The 17241-nt window shown below is 42.3% G+C and overlaps 1 protein-coding gene and 1 long non-coding RNA gene across 3 annotated transcripts in view; one reads left to right on the forward strand and one right to left on the reverse strand.

Moving 5' to 3' along the window:
• LOC103133914 (lysine-specific demethylase 6B-like) overlaps positions 1-17241 on the reverse strand; it is a 27356-nt gene continuing 10115 nt past the window's right edge. For both annotated transcript variants that reach the window (XM_007545893.2, XM_007545894.2), the window contains exons 5-22: positions 15627-15683; positions 15201-15399; positions 14875-15120; positions 14601-14738; positions 14237-14515; positions 11576-14139; positions 11356-11482; positions 10862-10967; positions 10469-10674; positions 9279-9460; positions 9120-9188; positions 8873-9021; positions 8086-8200; positions 7819-8006; positions 7580-7721; positions 7375-7501; positions 5647-5817; positions 1-3455 (exon numbers count right to left, since the gene is read on the reverse strand). In XM_007545893.2, coding sequence (XP_007545955.1) covers positions 3432-3455; positions 5647-5817; positions 7375-7501; positions 7580-7721; positions 7819-8006; positions 8086-8200; positions 8873-9021; positions 9120-9188; positions 9279-9460; positions 10469-10674; positions 10862-10967; positions 11356-11482; positions 11576-14139; positions 14237-14515; positions 14601-14738; positions 14875-15120; positions 15201-15399; positions 15627-15683 — 5089 coding nt within the window. In that variant the 3' untranslated portion in view covers positions 1-3431. The remainder of the gene's footprint in view (positions 3456-5646; positions 5818-7374; positions 7502-7579; positions 7722-7818; positions 8007-8085; positions 8201-8872; positions 9022-9119; positions 9189-9278; positions 9461-10468; positions 10675-10861; positions 10968-11355; positions 11483-11575; positions 14140-14236; positions 14516-14600; positions 14739-14874; positions 15121-15200; positions 15400-15626; positions 15684-17241) is intronic.
• On the forward strand, positions 3462-4352 carry LOC107835581 (uncharacterized). The gene is made up of 2 exons (XR_001661375.1): positions 3462-3838; positions 3882-4352. It is a non-coding gene; the product is annotated as an uncharacterized LOC107835581 (long non-coding RNA).

A 17241-nucleotide genomic window follows, 5' to 3' on the forward strand; every position in this document is an offset into this window, starting at 1 on the left:
TGGTTTATCAAAACATTTTTAATTTCTTGAACAACAATACAATATGTCACAGAAAAATCACAGAGGAATTAAGACAGGTCTGGCTCAGGTTTTCTTCTAAGTGACTTCTTTTGGAAACAGTGAGTGCAGCATAAATCAAACAAGTGAAAATAGGGGGGGTAAAGAAGAGCATCGTTACATCCTCCAAATAGTACTAATGAGGACAAGACACCAGGAACCTCGACGCCAATAAAAAGTCACATCCCTAAGAGTCTCTGCAAAAGTGTCAAGAGTTAACAACTACAGCTAATGCTTATCATAAAACCACTAATGCCACACGAGATTATGCATTTCATACAATGGAAGAAAGGTACAAAAGAAAAAAAAAATCTTGTATTGTTCTCTTAGTTACAGTACAAAGACATCATTCCATTTCTAGTAAACTGTGTTGAAATGGTTCTAAGCACCAGATGGTTGGATTGAGCTGAATCTTATGTCCATACATCAATATATGCTGCTTGATGAGGGGGCACCGAGGCAAGTAGGGGTCTAGCACCATGAATATTAAACTGCCCCCCTGATTGCACATCCCCTATCCACACACTATGACCATACTACACTTTTAAAATACCTTGTAGCCCCTTATCAAGTGAAGTATCCTTCGATATGCAATAAATATATAAGCAAACCACCATTTACAGTATAAATAATGTCACCATTTACAATTTATCATTTTCTCCATTATCCAAAAAAGAAAAAGAGAGAGAGAGAGAGAGAGAAAAACAAACAGAATAACTGACAACAAAAAAAAGAGGTATAAAAGTTGGGATGAATTTTCCCATTGCAGTAATTTAAACTAGAAGGAAACGGGATACTTTCAGCGTGTATTTAGAATATACCAATGACAACGAAGGAAAACTGAAACAAATGACAGCAACAAAAGCCGATTTTTTTTTTTTTCTTCTTTTTTTCTGTTGACTGAGAACAAAATTACACATGTTCTAATAAACCTGAAGCGGATACAGTATGTACAGAAAATGGTGTGCACAGACCGGTGAGACCAGAGCTGAGCCCTGAAGCTTGCCATTCGTTGGCAAGTCATTATAATCGTTTTTAACGCCAGTGATACCAACACCTCCATTTCAATGAAATATAGTTCCAGTTCCATGAGTAAATCGATCATCCTACGCTTAGGTCTTTGCAAAAAAAAATACTGACCATTCGAGAGCACGTTCAAACAGATAGCACCAGCAAATTGAGCTTCCTGCGGAAACTGTTTTTGCTTAAATATCTCTGAAGGATTGCTGATGTTGCATTTACATTTTATTGTCATAAAACAAGTAGTGTTGTATCTTGAAGTCAGAATGAGCTGCACTATTTTTGATATAGTTTTGACAGGGACGTCCTGGGCACGGCCCGTTTAAAAACACGGAGTAAGTATGCTAACGTTAGCTTAGCACGTCAACAAACTGCGACGCATAAAAATATCGTCGGGAGGGCCCAACGGGGGAGGTTTGTGGAAGATAGCAAGTGAATGTGTTATGTCACATCTTGAGAAACAGATGATGAAGCCAGACAAGGTTGAGCGAACATGTTTTCAGAACACTGTAGTATCTTTTGGCTAGCTGACCCATGGTGGAGATTTGCATTGGAGTCGCTCAGTGGAAACCCAAGTTGGGTCAAAAAGTCTGCCACTGCCAAGACAAACTGATCAGAGAAACTGCAATATTGAGTTGGAACTCATGGTATCAGCAAATGCCTAATCTTATTAAGCATAAAAATAAAATAAATCTTAATCTAGAGATTACCAATACTGTCACATTTCTTTGTAAGAGAAACGAGACATTGTTTTTACTATTCACTTTAGTTTGTCAAAGTTAGAAAAAGATTAATGTTTCCAACAACAGATGTAATTTAGTGTTGAGAATCTTCCTTTGGTCAAAATCCTGAATTTGTTAACCACCAGGTCTAATTTGGCATCGTCTGCATCTCCTTTATCTGACCCTTGAGAAAAATCTGCTTCTATGAACCGATACTGATGGCGTGGCAATAATTCTGAAGTCAGACATTTTTAATCAAAAGAGAGCAATGAATTATTATTAATTAAATAATTGCATCGGTGCAGTTCTAGCCTTTGGCAGTGTGTGGAGCTGAATTGCACTAGGACGGAGACGCAGGACCTGTTCATCTGTTTGGCATCACTGGTTTTTGCATTAGAAGACTATGATTATTTATATCTTTGCACATACCATTTTATGTTGCATTTCGGTGACGCTAACGTCAGTGTTCAGCACCCAGGCCGCCTCCCCGCTCTCTGTCTCTGTCTATGCACACCACTGTGTCTCCCATAAGTTCATTCACAATTTACAATTCTTTATTTTCTCTGTTACCTACAAACAATAAGATTTCAACAAAAGAGGTATAAAACCGGGACTCTTAAATTCCCCATTCCAAAAGTAAAAATGACAACTGTACGTCGGTTTTCTCTGCATGTTTTTGTACAAATCACGTTTAACCGTCATCTCTGCTAGACTTGTTAAAAAGCGGACACAATAAAAAGTTACATTTTTTTCTTTTTCCCCTCCTCAACACAGCCGATTTCCAACTAAGAATGAAACCATATTAGTCCTCCAGTAAACCCGTATTTTAGAGAAACTGAGAAAATTTTTTTTAATTTGAGCTAGTACTTGCGTAAAAACCTAATTTGTGTGTGTTTTATAAGCTAATTACCTCTAAATACAGTTCACAAGGCCAATGTGGTGTACTTCTAGGCTGGTAAAACTTTGTTAAGTATCTAATAAGAATAAATAGGATTGGTATAGCACCTCAAAGAGTTTACAGACAAGAATTACAAATATCAGTTTACCTGAATACTGTAACAAAATAATAATAATAATAAAAAAAAGAACAAAAACCAAGACCATGCCGAACATGACAATCAGCTACTTCCCCTGCTGGTACAATAGAATATCACAGCAAATTCATGGACACATAGAATAACTAGATTGGTGTACAAAAGATCTACTGAATTTGCATAAAAGTACCTGAATCATTACACAGAACCGGCTACTAGACGCTTTTGAATCACAGCAGTGTCCGTTGAACATACATAACCTGATTTTCAGTGGTATCAGTGCTCACATTGTTTGTTTTTTTGTTTTTTTTTGTTTGCTTTTTTTTAACTTATGTTAAATGCTTTTCGTGAGAAGAACCAGTCTAGTCATTCTATTTCAAAACACACGTCCAATCTGCAGCTGGTATGGGGGAAGACGGTGAGCATCGAGATGGATTGGCTGAGTATCCATACCTTATTGTGTAATGTAAACAATACTGAGTAAACGTGATTGGCTGATTGAGAGAGCATTCGCTGGAGCTGGCCACCTTGGAGACAACTTTTGTGCTGCCGTTAGAGTTTTGGTTATGGCTGAGAGACGTGCGACGCGGAGGAGGCCTCACTTTGACGGAGGTGGAGGCGTCTGAGAGAGGAAAGACGAGAGAGGTCAGACGGAAGAACCAAGACAAAAGACTGTCCTGCGTGAATTGCATTCAAAACTGCAATGATACAATTTGTTTGTTGAGCATTAGTATGTTTCACAGCTGGTTCATAATGCAGAGTACAGTGGGTAAAAGACAAAAAAAAAAACAAAAAACAGAAGTTTGATCCACTCCTGATGGCGTAAGTCGGTTAATTTCAATGAAATTACGAGTCTCTGCTTCACTCTATATGGAGAGAGACGCCACGTCAAGCAACGGCTCAGACAAAGGATGTCGCTTTAAAGCTGCAAAAATGATTTGCATGTCGTCAAATGAAGTCAGCCGCTGATTTCCAAGTAAAACTTGACTTGATGGAGAAACCTTTGTTGACAGGACATCAGTCAAATGTATTTAAAGTTGATAACCAGGTTTGCGCATATCTCGGAAGTAATTTTAACCAGATCCTCTCTACAGAAACTTAGTAAATCCTTTAGCTTTCTTGGCTGCTTCTTGGTGATGTAAAATTTCAACGTTTTCTACTGACTTTTTCCCATGACCGAGCTAAAACTGCGCTGTGTTGCGACTCTTCTTTACACACTCCCCTGTTACTTGGACAGTGTGTTTTGGGATGCTAGAAGACCCATTTATGTTTGTAGTTATTGTGGCCACAGCTGCCTACAGATTGTTAATAAGCTCTTCCACTGTCTATGGCTGCTTATCCTTGAAGGGTTGATGCCTACCTCCAGTGACCACTGGGTAAGAGGCACATTCCTTAATATTTACTCAAAGTATTGTTGTAGAAGAAGACATTGCCGCTTCATCAATTAATTTTTTTTCTTCTTCAGGAATAGATCATTTGAAATGATGATACGTTTTGGGTCAACGTCCTTATTTTCCTGGCTGAGGACAGACAGTTCTCAAACATATTACAGTATCCACACACTGGGCCCTCAAATCTGTATTCGCTCTTATCAGGAAAACAGAAAGAACTGAAATGTTATCGTCTCCGTTTCTGTCCTCAACAACAGAGATGGTGCGTTCCTCTTCTTACAAGAACAGCGGGTCAAGTTGATGGCAAAAAGCTCAATTTGATCACAGCCCTCGCTCCCAGGCATTTTCTGATTCCTTTATAATAAGACAGGCTGGTACATGCGCCTTTTTAACCAGTGGGAGCTCGCAGGCTCTGCCAGATTTCACTTCATTACAGGGTAGGCTGTTGCCAGTGGTCATCTTGGTGTCTACAGTCCCAACTGCCTTCAAGTCATTAACGAGCTCATTCTTGTCCCAGACTTAATTCGAAAGGTCTTCGGTCTTATCTGAGGTGGTGGAAAGCTTTGATGAGAAGAATTGTGTACGATTTAAAAATGCAGGAGATGAGTAGAAATCGAGAGAATTTGTAACTAATCAGTGAATGGATGGATACACAGTATAATGCAAATTCTTTGTTTTTGTTTAGCTTCTAAGGAATATTTTTATTTGGATTTTTAAAGTCCTGTTTCTCAGTTTTGGCAGTGTGCCTAGTAGCGACAATATCTTTACGTAACAGCTAGTAAATTTCCCTGGAGTTTACTGCAAAGTGGCAAAATGAAAATCATCGTGCCGACTCTTGATATTCGCCCCAGACAGTCGGTACGCCACCACTGTGGGACAATTAGCTTGAACTGGCGCTTTTATGAAGGTTTGATAATCATGGCATCGCTGTCAGCTGAGACTGTTTCGGGCTGGTATTCGATGCTTTCATTATGCATCTTGAGACACGACAGGAAACGACGGGAGAGAGATAGGAAAATGACATGGAACAGGACTCCATTTGGACGTTGAAGTTGTTAGTTGGCCAAAGAAAACACTGATCTGAAAGATCACACTGGAGATTTTGTGTAACGCTGCTGCCAAAACAGAAGACGAGTAAATGAGAGTTGTGTTTTTATTTGAAGTTTACAGGCGGGTCAGACTTTTAACCATAACTCGTCGCTGCAGTTAAGAAAGAAACGCTGAAAATATCAAATGTTTAGAACAACATTTTTCCAAGTTGGTCCTATCTCCATTTGCCAACTTTTTTTTTTGACAGTCGTAATTAAATTTATAAATGACCACAGAAATGCATTGAAATCATGACACTGATACTTATCTGCGATTGCATCAGTGTCACGAGGAATTCCGTTATTTCCTTTTTCTCTTACAAGTTATACTGACCAGCATGAAACTGTCGTAGATCTTCATCAGCTCGTCCATCCGATACTGTTCCAGCACCACCACCCCCGCCAGAGAGGAGCTCTTAGCTCGAGCGCAGTCCTCACAGTGCACCACGTAGGTCTTCTTAGTGCTGTTCTCACTGGTTACTAACAGCAGATTAAACACCTCCACCTGCATAGGGATGGGAGAGGCACTCAGGTGTGTTTTTATACCCGAGTATAAAACTCAGGTATAAAAACCTGAGTTTTTATACCTATTATATATATATATATATATATGTATATATATGTATATACATATATATATATATATATATAAGTCAATATTAAAGGAATAGTTAAAGTGAGGTGCTAATATCTCAGGTATGAATCCAGATTAGTGGTCCCAGATGCTAAAGCTAAAAGCTAGTCAGAGAAGAATGCTAACTTCTACCAAAAAAACGGCTATTTTGAAATATCCTGGTGGTTTATGTGAATAATAAACTAGCAGGTTTACTGCTGGGAGCAACTACAAAACCAACATTGGTTGGTTGTTTAGTTGCTCCTAGAGCTAATTGCTAGTTCAAAGCCAAAGCACACTTGTGCCAGTGTAAGACTACTTTCTTTGGCATAAGCTGACTAATTAGTTGGTAGTGGACACTATAATTGATATATCTGTGGTTCAGTTTTCTGTAAACCTATCAGCCCAGTGCCACCTTAAAACAACTTCAATCTTGAAAACATCCTTGCAGTTTAAGCTAACGCTAATAAATGACTGTCTACCTGGAAATCTGCGGTAGGAAGGAACGTGCCGACAATGTGTCAAATATGTATTGTGAACACACTGTAAATATTTTTTCTTCAAGGTCACCACCTAAAAATGGTCAAATTTCGTAAAACAGTTTTCACAAAGAATTTTTTTTTTACGTAGTTTACTGTTTTTTAATCAGACAGATATGATGATCGGAAACATCGGACATGCTATGGATTCAGATCAACCTTTCTGGCATGATCCTTATAGACTTTAGCCAGTCCCTTTGTTTTTTGTGTTATTCTTTTTTACTGGGTCATTGTTTTCCCAGTGCCTTTGCGTTTCCTTACAACCTGTCTCGAGTTTTTTATGTTTAGTTCGTGTCACTCCCGAGCCAAACTCCTCAGTTCACCCCCTCTCACTGCCTACTTTCTCACACAGCTGCAATCTGTTAGTAATTCCTCCCCTGTTTTGCATTCCAGTGATCAACCTCCCCCGAATTTAAGCTTCACTATTCAGCTAAACCCTAGCCATCCTTCATTTCGTTGCCACTGGTTGTTGCCGTTCCCTTGCATAACTTCCTTTCTTTACATCACTTTTCTCCTATGTGTGCTTCAGTAATTATGCTTCCATGTATCATGATTTTCTAAATTTTGGGCTTTGTTAGCTCTCATAACTTGATAAGAACCTATCCTATGCAAATAATCAGCAGTTACAGAGTGGTTTGAGTTGTCTAATGCAAACATGACAATGGTTTGAACGCTCCTAAAAAAGCATTTGCGTAAATCCAATGACATTGTTGAGATTAGCATTGTTTAGGACTGTTGGTTATGGACAGTCAGCCTCCAGGACTAAAAAAAAAGATATGAACTTATACAAACCGAAGATGCAAAGAAAGTTCCACACCATAGGTAAGACTTAACTGACTTTTTTAGCAGAACATCACTTCAAAAGCCTTGAGCCATCCCTTTACAATAAATGACCGCGACAGGGACTCACATCACACTCGTTGCAGTAGTAGGCGGGCTCATCCTTCACGCGGCTCTGGTAAAAGATTTTCTTTCCTGCAGCCACCAGCTGGTCTCTCAGAATCTGGATGTGCTTCATAGACTGCATGAGGCAGTGTCTGAGCAGAAAGAAGGAGCAGACGATGAACAAACGCTCACCCACCCTCCAGATAGATTGACAGCAGCAAACTTTTTACTTGATCATCTTGTAGGTGTCTTTGTCCGTGATCTTGAGGGTACGAGCCACGTTCCACGAAACGTGGATCATGGGAACGATCGACTTGACTTTCTTCACCTCGTTCCACTCAAAGCGCTCCAGAGCGAGCTGATACTGGTATGCTGCAGAAACAAAAAAAATAATTGTTAACAGTTGTTAAGAAGATGTTCAAATTAACAGTTTTGCAAACTCTTCCTTCTTTTAAAATGAATAAATTACCATTGAGCGGCCCCACGTTCCAGGCTATGTTGTTGCACCAGCCCACGGCTTGAACCCAGTGAACGGTTCCGGCGTTGATCCACACCAGATCTCCGGGTCTCTGGATGAAGCGGTACACAGGGATGTTGGAGCTGTAGAGATCCTCCAGCACTGGCCACCAGGACCCCGTAAGGTAGTCGACTCCATGTCTGTGGGAAGAAGTCAACAAGACAGACAATTAAACTTCTGGTAGTGTTGCTGCATCTGCTGATTGAATTTTATACTCACTTGTCGCAGAATTTGTTTATGGCGTCCCAGTAGTGTTCGTGTACTGCAAACCACTCACAATCTCCGGGCCCGATATTGATGTTGACAGAGCAGAAGTTGTTGTTCTCTTGATGCCCTGGCGAACAGTAAAAGCCGTTTATTGACTTGGTAATATCTAAAAATCTAGAAACACAGCACTTATCAGGCCAATTTCCAGTCAACGGCTTCGTGAGGTTCTGACCTGGCGATTTTGATTAAAGCACATTATGACTTCTCCTGAAAGTTTGAAAATACAAACTTTTTTTTTGTCTAGTTTGCAAAGAAAATTAAAAAGTATCCGTCTTCATAAACAACAAGTAAAAGACTTGTGAAACAACAGTCTAGCTGTCTCTTTGCGTCATTGAAACCCAACTAGAAATGACACATTTTTCTCCTTTACAAGGCGGGTTACAGCTCATCAGTGTCTTTGTGCAACTTCTGCTCAAAATAAATAGGAAATTATTTATTCGTTTGTAAACTCCAGTCATTTTCCCTACTTTAAGTTTCCTTCGTCGCTTGTTCTTTCTATAAATTGATCTGTGTCGTTGATACAGACTGAATCTTCTTCACGCATTAACAACTTCCACACTGCGGAGTGTTGGTTTCGATTTGCTTGTGGAGTTATACAGTATATCGGATTCACTGATCAGTGTTTTTGAGTTTCCAATCACCGGTTAGAGCTGGTCGAGCATTAAAAGTCCCCAGTCAGTCGATGTCTTGATTCATCTGTTAAAATCAGAAGTGACTTTCAGTTCTGACACACACTGACCGGGAGTTCGGCTGCCGGGAACCTTCATGTACAGCTGCACGGAGTTCATCCCCAGGATGGTGTGACCGACCAGACTGAGCATGTTGTTGCTGGATTCCACTCGCATGAAAGCTGGGAGCTTCAGAAGTTCCTGCAGCTGGGGCTTCCACCTTGGTTTAAAGATGACGTACATATGTAATCACGGTTAATAGTCCGATGTAGCACCAATCCACCAGGAGACTGGCTGGATTTGAAAACTCTTCCTCACCTTTTAGGGTCAGAGAGATCAATGTTGGTCCCGAATTTAATGATCTTTCCCACTGTTTTCTGCTCTGGGCTGTAGAGGGGGGAAAGGGAAATCTGAGATGTTGTTTACTCAGCTGAGCAGGGATTTCTTTACACAGACAGACCAGAACTGTTTGCTTACCTGGGAGTGCCGGTGGGATTAGCCAACTGGGCTTTGCTGGAAGAAGTGGAGTTGGCTTTATTTGTCATTGAAGTGGGACTGACTTTGCTGTTGGGTAAAGTCAGAGCAGCTTTTGTGGTCGCTAATGTGTCTGATGTCTTATCTTCTTCTTCCTCCTCCTCATTCTCACTTTCTTTCTCCTCCTTTAAAACATCAACAAAAAAAGTGACGTGGAGATTAGGGCAGGATTTCACAAATGGATTGAAACTGCTTGTTTTGCAGAGGAACAAAGTTTCTAACTAAATCAGGATCAGAATTTCTTACTTCTGTGTTAAATTAAACAAACAGCATCTAATAGCAGCTTTGTGTAGAAACAGAAAATCAACCTGAAAAAAAAATTATTACAGAAAACCAACCAGTTGATTCACATTCAGTCACAGAGTCCAAAACTTATTTGATCGACTAAAAACCCAGCAGAACTGGGGCTTCCTCAGTTTGGTTATGTGCTTAAGTGATACACAGATTTCATTCATTCTCACATTCTTCTCCTTCTGTATATTACGGGCTATCGTTAACTTTCCTTCACTCTAACCTTCCGTTCACCATTTAATAACACCAACAAGCTATTAAAAGTACAACTCCTGGTCTTTCTGTAGAGGTAAGCAAGGTTGGAATGGGCTAAAAGAGCATCTTGGTGAATGGAAAAATGTTAAATGACCATCAATCAGCCTCAGCCTGGAGCTCATGCAAGGGTAAGGGACAAGGCCACAACTCCACAGCAGGAGCCTGTTAAAGGTCTGCAAGGAAACCATTGGCCACACCACACAAAGATTTAAGTCTTGCTCCCCTCTTCTACAGAGGGCACATGTAAAGGTCCACTTTGGGCTTTTGAGTGAAAATTCAGACTTCGAAAGATCGAAATTTTGGTTCAGATGAGACCAAAATTAAGTTCTCTGGTGTCAGCGTGGGTCAATATCTTTGGAAGGACATATATGTCCTTCTGGCTTGCTTTTCACATGCAACAGCATATGCTTGCTAAGTAAGACTTGTCGCAAGTATTCCCACACTCTAAGAAAATCAAGGACCGGCTTTTAAGATCAAGAAATCTCACTGGTAACTTTTTAAACTCCTACATGCTCAGCACAGTAGCTGAGCATGTTTTTCTAACTGTATTGAAATAACAGCTTAATACTACAGAAGACAATATCTACCTCCAGGCTCTCTTGGAAACTGGAGGCCTGGTACTGGGCATATTTGGCAATGGTGGTGTGTGATCGACTGCTTTCACAGGGCCAGGTTTGTGCGGAGCCGTTTAGGTTCCAGTTCTCGTCAGCAGGCTGTTGGACCTGAGTTCTCACTTCCACGGCGTGGTCTGAATTGGCCTCCACCAGCGACTTGGTGGAGAACAGACCAAGATCTTACAGAAAACAAATGGGGGGGAGGGGGGGAAACTGTGGTTAATTACCAAAGATACACAAATATTCAAGCAATAGTAATCTTCAAACTACTGAGTTTTAAGCCTGCAGCTATCTCCCATCTATCTGTACTTGTCGAGTTACCAGTCATAAAGAATGGATTGCACCAGAGCACGAGCCGAAACCTACTAAGGCGGAGGGAGCCGGCCAAGCCCCGGATGACTGTTACAGCATTTTTGGAATCTGTGCAGAACTGGAGCAGAACCGGAGAGAAGGCATCCCTCTTGCTCTCCAACTGCAGAAGCAAAAGAGTATAATTATAAATGCTGGAACCCACACATGGAAACAATTAAAAGTGTTTTTTGTTTTTTGTTTGTGTGCATCAGGACGTGTTTTCAACCGAGTTATTTTCATAGACCTAACCGGGACGCTTTTGTATCTTATCACAGCTAGAAAGTGTAGTGCTAAAATAATATGTGTGATTCGAAAACCGGACCAAAGAACGAGTCAACTCAAAATCAAACACCGAGTGACAGAAAACATGAAACAAAAAAAAACAACACAAAGCTATTCCAAGGCTGTGTTTAACTCAAACAACATGCTTGTGGGTCCTACATTTTTCCTTCAATTTCTGGAGTCATAAGAAGACAATGCCACAAGGATAATAATTACTGAGCACTCACGTAGATGCTTGGTGTGGGTGGGTTGAGCTTTTCCCGTGGAATGGGGATGTTGATGGCAATTTTGGGTTTGACACAGAACGAGGGAAGCAGGTACGACTCCTTGAATTTCCCCTTCACTCTTTCTCCCCTAAGGCAAGCACAGCAGGACATCAGATATACACAAACGACAGCGATGGGGAAATTGTCAACAGCGCATTTAGATCTTTATGAAACCACTCACCTGCATGCTCTGACCACTTCAGCTGCTGTGTTTACGATGCTGAGCTCCGACATTGGGATCCTGGGTTCCTCCAGCTCCGATATGTTAAATGTTTGTCTCCCGGCACTGTCCATTTTAATCAGCACGACCTTCAGCTCCTTGGACAAGCCCATGGACAGTGCTTTCAGTTTCAAGGGATCCACTGGACCTTTGGAGCAGGGAGGTTTGCTTGCTGGTGTGATGGCACCTGACTGACCTGATGCTTTGATTCTTGCAGCTGAGGTTCCTGTGTTTGAGGCGTTGTTGTCTGGGGTCATCTTCTTTCCTAACACACCGACCTCCACCTTCAGATCAGCGTTCCCGGTGTCCAGTTTGACTCTCTTGATGTCTTTACGATATGGCATTTGATTTTCCTGAGGAATCTGGCCTTTCATGCTGTCTGCGAGAGGTCTGGTGGAGCTTTTGGAGATGACAGATACGGAGGATGAAATACCCCTCTTGTGCGCATCCTTTGAAGGATTAGCTTTAGTTTTTCTCTTCCTTTCTTTTTTATTGACCTTTATCTTTATGATGTCCTCTCTTCCGCCGTCCTTATACTTTCTCTTCCTTTTCGTAGCAGTCCGTTTGGATTCTTTCCTGTTTTCTCTCCCGTCCTTGGTGGAGACGGTAATGACACCGGTGAAAGAGGCAGTATGAGTTGTGGTCACTCTCAGTTCCGCACTCAACGATCCCTCCAGAAGGGAGGAATCCGTTCTCTCCAGAAGGTTCTCCTTATTCTTTCCCACCCCGTTGTCATCTGAACAACTCTCAGCTTCTTCCTGATTCTCCTGTGCCTTGGAATGAGGGACTGAATCTTTTCGAAATGGCAGACTTTGGGATTTCAAAAGCGAGTCTGAGGTAGAGTCAGGAGACGATTGACTATTAGGCTCCGAGAAGGCTGTAGGAGATGATTTATGGCAAAGATCCTGATTCTCGTCACAGTGAATCTGGGATGCCACTGTGAGAGATGATGAATGCTTTACCCCTCTTGAAGTGGCCCCACCGAAAGGACCCCCGCGACATGACGCTCTCTGGCCTTCGAGGAAGGTGGCCAGGCTCTTGAAGACATCATCCAAACCAGCTTTGTGTTGATCGAGGTCATTCAGGAGCAAGCCCGTTGCTTTGCTACTTGCATTCTCCTGCTCTTCTTTGTCTTCCTCACTATCTTCTGTGATTGCACAAGGCGGCTCGCAGAACTCAGTTGGGCTGTCAAGAGAGTAACCGTCCAGTTCGCCAGCGCAAGTATCTGTTTCGCCGTTGCTTTCACTATCTGCAGGGAGAGGAGATAAGCACTGAGTGGGACTGGGCTGGAGAACAGGTCGGCTGATTACACCCTTTTTCAGCTCTTCCTCGTCTTCTTCAAAATCTGAAACGGGGGAGCCCTGCCAGCTGAGCACAGGAGGAGTGTTTGCATGGTTGTCTCCCGTGTCGCTGAGATTTCCCAGCACAGCCTCGGGCTGAAGGTCTGGCGCACTGAGAACTCCCACCTTCTTCTCGTTTTTGTTGTGGACCACCTGGTCTGACCCAGCTGAGCACGTGGTACTGAGAGGTGCAGAGGCTTTACGGAAGATTGAAAGGAATGCTTTACCAGAGTTGATGTTTGCTCCATCTCCTGAATGCGATGTGACATTACTGGTCTGATGGAGACTTTCAAAGTCGGCTAGAGATTCTGTGGGGTGTTCGTTTGCTGGTAGTTCTGTGGGAATGCTGCTCCCTTCAGGGATTTGCTTGTACTTTGAAGTTGGGGACTGGGAAGTAGAGTTAGGATTGGAAGTGGATGGCTTGTCCAATGTTCTTTTGACCTTTTCACTTCTTTTCCGGGTTTTGTGTCTTCGGAGTAACTGGCTTTGATTAACTCCCGACAAAGATGGCGTCTCCGTTTCGTCCAGTTTGGCCTCTCCCGGACAGGGGAAAGCGTCGATGGAAGAAAGCTTTTCCTTCTTCATTTTTTTTAATTTCAAGCGCAATTTTCTATCTTTCTTAATTGCTTTATCTCTCTTCCTATTCCTTTCATCTAGGCTTTTCTCTTCTTTTTTCTTCCTTCTTTTCCTTTCCTCGTTATTTCCATTCGCAAAATCACCCATTTTCTGTTTTTTAATGAGCTTATCCTTCGGTTTGATCTCAGTTTTTCTGAGCTCCTCAGTCCACTTCTCGGGCTTGCTTGTCCTCGGCCTGGCAACAGGAGATTGTCGTGAACAGACTGAGTTTTTCCTGTGTTTGGGGTCTGAAAACCTGGACTTTGAGCCAGAGTGAGATGTATGGCATGTGGCGGATGTCAGGCCGGGTCTCTGGATGTGACCGGGGCCTGCTAGAGACTTCTGCTGTTCACTGAGAGTCGGAAGGCGTGGGTGAATGTCTGCTGAATCTCTCCTGCAACTGGACAAGGCGAATGAGGAGGGGCTGGAGGGAGCTCCAGGACTGCTGGAAGTGGAACGGCCATCTTTAGGGCTGCAGAGAGGGGTCGAACTGGGGGAAAACTCTGCAGCAGAGTTTTTGCACAGCGTTGAATCCCTTGAATTGAACCTTGAATGAGACCGCTTCTGTTCCTGAAACGTAAAAGTTTCGATTCAGCGTTAATTGTTGAGCAAATTGTGTGCTGCGTTCTCGGAACTGTAAGGTGGATTTTAAATGTTTGTCTCTTACTGTGCTTTGCTTGTGATGATGGCTCTGCAAGTCCTTCTCCTCCAGGGGTCGTGGTGGTTTGTTGTGCTGTGGAACTTTCTGGTGGCTTGTGTGCCGCTGATGGTGGTAGTGATGATTTTGCTGGCTGTAAGGCACACGGGTGTGGTCTGCTGGTGAAACTGAGATTTTCCCTTCGACCTTCCCTTTGTTACCATAATGTGGTGGTCTGCTGAGGAGACTCTGGCTGGGAGGTTCCGAGTCACCAGCGCCATGGCCTCCCGTTCGCGGTTCCGAGGTTTCCTGGAGCGTTTCAGAATTGATTTCAGTGGCACTAGTTCTAGGTTTAGTTGTTTTTCTGGGTTTTTTTTTGACTGAGCTGGTTTACCTGTTGATGAGATGCTGAGGTCCTGTGTTCAGAGCGATGGCAGGGACCCGCTCTGTCATCTTGGTTGCAACGGTAGTGGCTGGGCGATGATGGGGCATGAGGAGGTGGAGATAAATGCCTCGATCCAAGATGAGACGCCTGTACAAAGAGACATAATTTCTCCTGTCATACAATACTGGATTTCACCAACAGAGGGTAATGTTTCTTATAAATAAAGAAACTCATGAATGGGAGACATTAATCAACAACTAAAAAACAACTTTGTTCTAATTACTTGATCTGGGTCAGAGTCCCTTTTCCTTTTAGCCGGACATCCATTCCTCGAAGATAGATGGTGCTGAAGGGGTGGACTGTGATGAGGCAGCTGCTCTCTCCGCTGGTGAGGGGTGGGACGTTTCCAGGGTCCGTGCCTGTTGTCGGCCATTCTGCCTGCGAAGCCTCTGTGGTGGTCCGACGCACCCCATCTGTCCATCGGGGACTGCAACTCTCTGCTGTCGCGGTTCAAGCGAGGATGCCCTTGCTAACAGAAACAGGGAAAGAACTGTAAATACAAAACATAGGCTTTCCCCAGTCGTCGGTGCTCACCAGATTGTTGCTGACATTGTTCTGCCAGTCGACATAGCGTGGTCCGGGGCCAGTTAGATAACTGTTACCGCTTTGGTTGGGGAACAAGCGTGAAGAGTTGTGATGCCAGCTCTGGGCCTCAAATTGCTGCTCTTTACCATCCCAAATTCTTTGCGGATGTCTATGGCCCTTTGAGATGCCCTTATCCTGGACATGGTTGACTGTTCTGTTCCCCCTAAGAGGAAAAACAACCAAACAGAGCTGAAGTCAACAAGTGGCAGATAGTTTTTTTTACAGTTCTGCTACATAAATGTGAGTTCAAACCAGATGTTGGCATTGCATTTTCAACTGTTGATTACAAAGAAGGAAAAAGTTTCCTCGTCTTTGCCCTTTTGTAAGACACACGCCACTACGTTATCATCGATATTCATCAGTGTGTCATTGATACATTGTTTCACTCGCCTGTTATACAGATGACTTGACAGTGAATGATGCGACTGGTTACGTCCTTCTTGGTATCTGTAGAGTGAAAACACAGAAAATCAATCATAGTATGGCGACTTAGCTTATCTGAAAAAGGTGAATTTTAGAATTTCCTTTACATTTCTGACATTGACTATTAAAGCCTTTTACGGTTATGTCCCTCTTAAGACTAATATGACCTGTCCTTACTGTTTAGACCCTGGAAATAGTTTAAATAGCAGCTGAAGACCTTCCTTTTTAAACAGATCTTTACATAAGCCACTCCTGCCTTCCATTTACTCTATTTTTTTTTATTGTGCAAATGTACCAAGTCATTTGCACTAGAAACTAGACCAAAAAAACTTGCTAATTTTTTGTGGTTTTGCAATGAATTTACAAGCGCATAGACATATTCAACAAATTCGAGGTCTAGTTTGTTGAATATGTTTGTCAGATTAAAGCAACGGTCTTTAAGCTCAGTTTTTAAAGGTACAGTACCTTAAATTAATGCATCAAAGGACACACTGATCCCACTGAACGCCTTAAAGAAACACACCACAACTCTCACCTCGGCTTCTTTTTACTGATGCAGCAGCCAGTTGACGATGCTACAGTCTCATTCATCACTTCTGTCTTTTGAACATGACATCGAGTTTATCATCACAGCTGCTGCCGCCGGAAAGAGAGATTTCCCTGAATATGCTCATCAGAGTTTCAGTTAATCAGTCAGCCACGTGAAGTGGTGCTCATCTAAAATTGGCCTTGACTGCTGGTTCAGGTGAAATGCCTTCCATCATCAGCTTTTGTTTACTCTAAACTCTTACTTTGGAGCTCTTAAAGCAACGGCGACACTGTGACAATGAGGGTTGCTCTCGGCTCTTCTTTCAATCAGCACAGCTACCCAAACCCTGCCTGGGTTTTGCCGTGCAGTCCAAAAGGCAAATACAAACATTTAATGGCGTGTCCATGTTGATATACGTCTGAGTAAGTAACAGAGGAAGTCATAAACACAGACTAGGAACGGTTAGGTGAGGCAGAAAAGAAAATTATGTACGGATTTACAAAATAGGCATGCAGTACAACACATTAAAAGCATGGTGTTGCACAGCACAGTAACCTTTTACTTTTGCCTTTCTTTGTGTATTTACATAAAGGGGACATTGTGAATTAGTGAACATTTTGAACAACAAAACATAAATGCAACCTTTTACACCCTAGACTGATTTCCATTCAATGCCCCCCTGTCAGATGGTCCAGCTTGAAGATTTGGCTGAACTTGTGTTCCTTATATTATATTGATTTAATTCATGGTTCAGTTACTTTCATTTTGATTCCAATATTAAAGGTGTTCTCCGATTTTGAGTTTGATCCCACTTGAAATTGACCTGCGACCTCCAGGATTTCCGAGACTTTCAGGCGACGACCGGATTGTTGGAAATGCTGAACACCTAACTTCACCGAGAAGGCAAGCATGACGCTACTGCGCTTTTAGTACTGGAAACCCCCTACTGCTTTCTTTCCTGCTTTCCTCCAATTAGAAGTTTAACAAAGTCTTTCAAGCTTTGACTTGTTTTGTTTTTTATTAGTACAGCTGTGACTCCATCTTTTATCATGT

This window comes from Poecilia formosa, unplaced genomic scaffold, assembly GCF_000485575.1.
Source record: "Poecilia formosa unplaced genomic scaffold, Poecilia_formosa-5.1.2 Scaffold14, whole genome shotgun sequence".
In the NCBI taxonomy this organism is placed as follows: Eukaryota; Metazoa; Chordata; class Actinopteri; order Cyprinodontiformes; family Poeciliidae; genus Poecilia; species Poecilia formosa.